The sequence below is a fragment of the Sphaeramia orbicularis genome, chromosome 20 (assembly GCF_902148855.1).
Source record: "Sphaeramia orbicularis chromosome 20, fSphaOr1.1, whole genome shotgun sequence".
NCBI classification, from domain to species: domain Eukaryota; kingdom Metazoa; phylum Chordata; class Actinopteri; order Kurtiformes; family Apogonidae; genus Sphaeramia; species Sphaeramia orbicularis.
In genome coordinates this window covers 46,479,629-46,484,513 of record NC_043976.1, presented here as the reverse complement: position 1 = coordinate 46,484,513, position 4,885 = coordinate 46,479,629, and the positions used below count along the sequence as shown (strand labels likewise).

The 4,885-nt window shown below is 39.2% G+C and overlaps 2 protein-coding genes across 2 annotated transcripts in view; both read right to left on the bottom strand.

Moving 5' to 3' along the window:
• Positions 1–135: 135 nt before the first annotated feature.
• On the bottom strand, positions 136–1,183 carry LOC115411404 (probable chromatin-remodeling complex ATPase chain). Its single transcript, XM_030123516.1, has 2 exons — positions 903–1,183; positions 136–510 (listed from the first exon to the last, which is right to left on the bottom strand). Exon 2 carries the CDS (start codon positions 472–474, stop codon positions 139–141), a length of 336 nt encoding a protein of 111 aa, XP_029979376.1. The 5' UTR covers positions 475–510; positions 903–1,183; the 3' UTR covers positions 136–138.
• LOC115411094 (supervillin-like) overlaps positions 1,086–4,885 on the bottom strand; it is a 36,486-nt gene continuing 32,686 nt past the window's right edge. Inside the window, 1 exon segment of the mRNA XM_030123034.1 lies at positions 1,086–1,192. Within this exon segment, the coding sequence (XP_029978894.1) occupies positions 1,086–1,192 (107 nt within the window).

The following is a 4,885-nucleotide window of genomic DNA, read 5'->3' as shown; positions in this document are numbered from 1 at the left end:
CAGGACATCCGCGTCCGGTGCGTCTTTGCAGCAGTTCCCGCCTCTTCCTGTCGGACAGAGGCAGCTGAACGTGCAGGACGCCGCAGGGTTCGGAGCGCCGGCGCAGGGTCCGCGCGTCCGCCCTCCTTCGGCTTCCGGTCACTCACACCTTTGGACCCGCCCTCCACCAGGAGCCACGACGCAGACTTCCTCCTGCCCCGCCCCTTCAACCTGCGCTCCTCCTCCAGTAGGTCCCGCCTCCTGACGGCCTCGGCGGTCCTCTGGAGGTCCACCATTGGCGGTTCGGACTTCCTCCTCAGCATCTGGATCAGTTTGTCCCTGCTGTCCAGCGGCCTCTCCTCCTCCTCCTCCTCCTCCCTCCTCCTCTTCTTCATCCTGTCCTCCTCCGTATGGTTCGCTCCTCCTCCTCCTCCCCGCCCACTGCTCCTTCTCCTCCTTCCACTTCTTCGACATCAGGCTGCTCAGACGCTTCATCGCCTTTAAACTGTGTTTCCTCACAAAGCGACGGCGCTACAGAAAATGAACGACATGTGATCGACTCATCAGAAACAAACATGTGATCGACTCATCAGAAACAAACATGTGATCGACTCATCGGAAACAAACATGTGATCGACTCATCGGAAACAAACATGTGATCGACTCATCGGAAACAAACATGTGATCGACTCATCGGAAACAAACATGTGATCGACTCATCGGAAACAAATGACATGTGATGGTGTCATGTTTCAGTTCTGTGTTAATTTGCTTCTTCCAGAATCTCATTAAAGTGTGAAACCCTGAAGTGGATTCTTTCACAGCTGTCCAATCAGGACGCTGCTCATCCACAGAACCTGCTGTGATTGGCTGAAGCTCTGTGCTTTTTTGTCCTGAACTCCAACAGAGAAACAAAAACAAACCTGAGAAGATCCAAGAGCACAGATGAAAACAAACGATTCAGTTCATCCCCAGAAAAAGAACCACGGACCAAGACCATAAGACCACATGAGTCCAGATGAGTCCAGATGAGACCAGATCCACAGACAGACAGTGGAACAGACAGACAGGTGTTGCTGCTCGTCTGTTCTCTGTCTGAGTTCACTTCAGTATCTCTGCTCTGGGTTGATGTTGGCCACGCCTCCTGGTCTGCCCACGCCTACTGGTCTGCCCACGCCTCCTGCTCTTGGCCACGCCCCCTGCTCTCTCCACCCTGTAAAAACACAGGCTGAACCCTCTGTGGGTGTGTTCCAGTCTCAGAGGGTTTTCATTGTGGTTCAGGTCTGTCTGTGATGACACTCCAGCGTCGTGTCTCCTTTAGTCTGAGCCGTTACACAATCCTCTGCCGCTCACATGTTGTACTTCACACTTTTCTTTTCTTTGTTTTTTTGTTTTTTGTTTTTTTTTTTGCTGTTGCCCCACAGCTGTGGAACTACTTGCCCTCACACATGAGACAGGCTCAGTCTGTGCCTGTCTTTAAATCATGTCTAAAAATGCACTTTTTCTCATTGGCTTTTAATCAATGAGTGACATGTTTCTTTATATTTATTATATTATATATATATATATAATATATATAATATATATATAGATATATATACATATAATTTATATATATATATATATATATATATATATATATATATATGTATGTATACAATGCTATTATTTTATCAGATTTAACCCTTTCATGCATGAATTATGAGAACCTTAAACAAGATTTTTTTTCCTGAGTTTTTTCATTCCTCTTTACACATGAAAAAAGCAATGTGATCAATTTTTTTTTGTTTTTTTTTAGATGTATTTTTCATGGGGTTACAAAATGCTGGACACCATGCATTTACTGACATACTGTGTGAAAACTATGAAATACATTTTTTAAAGCTGTTAATCTGTCCTCACACTTTAACATTCTAGAACCTCCTGAGACCCAGTTGCATTTTTGTCCTCTGTAGGGATAAGAGTTTTACAGTTTTATAAAAAAAAAATAATAATAATAATTTAAAAATGCTGTCCACTGCAAAGGACATGCCATAATTAAAAAAAAAAAAAATCTATCTGAAAAAACTGTTGCATCATGCTGTCTCAATCAAGACAATTATTAAATGTAAAAAAGCCAAAACGTTTCCTTTCTTGGGTCTCTAGTTATTACTCAGACATGCCCAAAAAAAGTTGTTAAACAAAAAAAACCCTGTTAATTACAGTCTAATAACCATTAGCGATTGGTTTACACTCAAATATGTGAGTGCAGATCAGGCTGATGAAGAACAGTGACAGTCTGAATTGCATTGTTTGAGAGGATGCATAAGCGTGCACTGTGTTGGTTGATATTCAAGTAAAACAACAAAAATCCATGAATATTCAAGACAACAGCTGGAGAAGAACTGTCCACTGGAGTGACCACTGGAGTGACCACTGGAGTGACCACTGTGCATGAAAGGGTTCATTTGTCTTTGTTTTTATGATGGTTGTATTTTGTCGTTCTCAGCCCGCTTTGCGCCCTGTGTTTTCACTGTTTGTACTTATTTAATCCTTTGGTTTATGTTTGGTGGACGGCGCTTTGGCCAGCTGTAAAGTTCTTAACCCTTTCATGCATGAATTACGAGAACCTTAGTCAAGATTTTTTTCCTAAGTGTTTTCATTCCTCTTCAGACATGAAAAAAAAAAAAAAAAACAGGATTGAAATTTTTTTATGACCCTATTTTTCACGGAGTTACAAAAACGTCCACTCAGCTGGACACCATGTGTTTAAGTTTTGAAGCAAAGAACATGTAATTAAAACCCATCATCAGAAAGTGATAAACTGTGTGAAAACTATGGAATAAAAGCATTTTTCATGCTGCTAATCTGACGTTTTCTAACATTTTAACAGACTTAATGCTAGTTATTACTCACTTCATGGAGAAAATATTCAAAATGGAAAACCTTTTTGATTCTGAACACTTTTAAATTTCAGTCTGAAAACAGTTAGAGAGAGACTGGGGTAGGAGTACATAAGTTTTTACTTCTTCCTACTCCTTTTTGAGTATGTATAATTTCATTTCATTTATTTATTTATCTCATTATTATAATTATTATTATCATTATTTTTTTTTTTTTTTTTTTTACTCGATCTTTTATGTACCAGTACTTATATTTTGTCGGTTGATTTTTGTTTTGATTTCACTGTCCACATGTTTGAAATAAAGATTTCAATCAATCAAAATTAGCAGCTGATTTCCACTCAAACATGTCAGTGCAGATCAGGTTTATCAAGAGCAGCAAAGTGACAGAAATGGTCTGAATGTCAACGTATTATTATGGGATGGTGCATAAGCGTCCACTGTGTATGCATCTAAAACAACCAAAGCCATGAATATACAAGAGAACAGCTGGAGAAGAACTGTCCACTGGACTGACCGCTGGAGTGACCACGATGCATGAAAGGGTTAAAGTGCTTTAGAAATAAAGTTGGTCTGATATGGTTTTGGTTCATTTTCACCTTTTATGTCATTTCCTTCTTGCTGTTCATCTCTAGGTGTAATTTCATGCAGTGAAACCTGTGTAAACTAACAGAACCTCCATGTTAGTGGACTTTCTCTCCACCTCCTGAGGTTCAGCTGTTACATCAAACCCGTTCAGTGCACTACAACTCCCATCAGCCATTTCAGCAGCAAACATCCAATCACACAGCAGTAAATTCCATGTGTTTCTGACATTTTTTTAATTTTTTTTTATCTTTCTGAGACAGGCTCCAGATAAAGACTGAACTAAATATACAAACTCAGAATCAGAATCTGCTTCATTTGGCCAAGTACGTGAACACATACAAGGAATTTAGCTTCAGTTTTTACAGTGCTCATGACATACAGTTCAGACATGAACCCAGAACAACATGTGGACCTGGACACGATACAGACAAACAGTCCACTGGAGACACAGACAATGGGTGGAGATTTACACTGGATTTACAATGGGATATGTACAGAAAGTGCAAACTGAAGTATTTGTACAGTGAGTGGAAGTGTCCAGGGGGTGTCGACATGAAGTGTGCAGTGTTCATCAGTGACGGCCTGAGGGAAAAACTGTTCCTGCGTCTGCCTGTGTAGGCCGACAGTGTTCTGGATCTGGAAACCACCACACCTTAGTGGGTTTTATCTGGTTATCCCTCTGGTATCCTGTCCACCAAGGCCCTTACTAAACACCAAGTGTGCCTTTTTGGCACACTTGTGAAATAATGTAAAAAAAAAAAAAAAAAAATTCAAACAGTTTGTTTTTAATTCTTTTACACTTTCTCTATTTCATCAACTTGAGCCGTAAAAAAAAATACCAAATACTCAATATTGTCTCTTTTTTTTTAACCCTTTAAATGCTGTGTTTGTAATGGAAACAAACCTTTTTTTTAATGCAAAACACAAAAAATAAAAATTTTTCCAATATACTCCATAAAAAGTGGATCACATATTATTAGATTTTTTCCTCCTGGCATATGTCAATGATTAACTCCAACACTGGTTAATTTGCATTATTATTATTGTTGGCGCTAGGTCAAATGTTCAAAAATACTAGCATCTGTCACCAAGTGTGCGTAAAATGCACACCTATAAATCAAACTATTAAATATTATACTGATTTATTTTCTGCTCTAATTTGATTTATTTTTGTAAATCCAGCTCAGTCCTAATCATACAGATCAAATGTTAGAAACAGTGCGTTTATGCACACTTGGCAGACAGATGCTAGTCTGGTCATTTTCTTTTGTTACAATGTGCACATTTGAGTTGGTGGACAGAATTTTAAAGATCATGCACAAATGAACAACTTTTGAATTCTAACCTTATTTAAATTGAGAAAATAATATGAAGTTTTTTAACACGAAGTGCAAAGTGTGCGTAAAGGCACACCTGGATACTTAAGAAGTAACAGA

Bases quoted from the DNA above. Each gene is read 5' to 3' on its own strand.
- LOC115411404 (XM_030123516.1), bottom strand. From the start codon at position 474: ATGAAGCGTCTGAGCAGCCTGATGTCGAAGAAGTGGAAGGAGGAGAAG.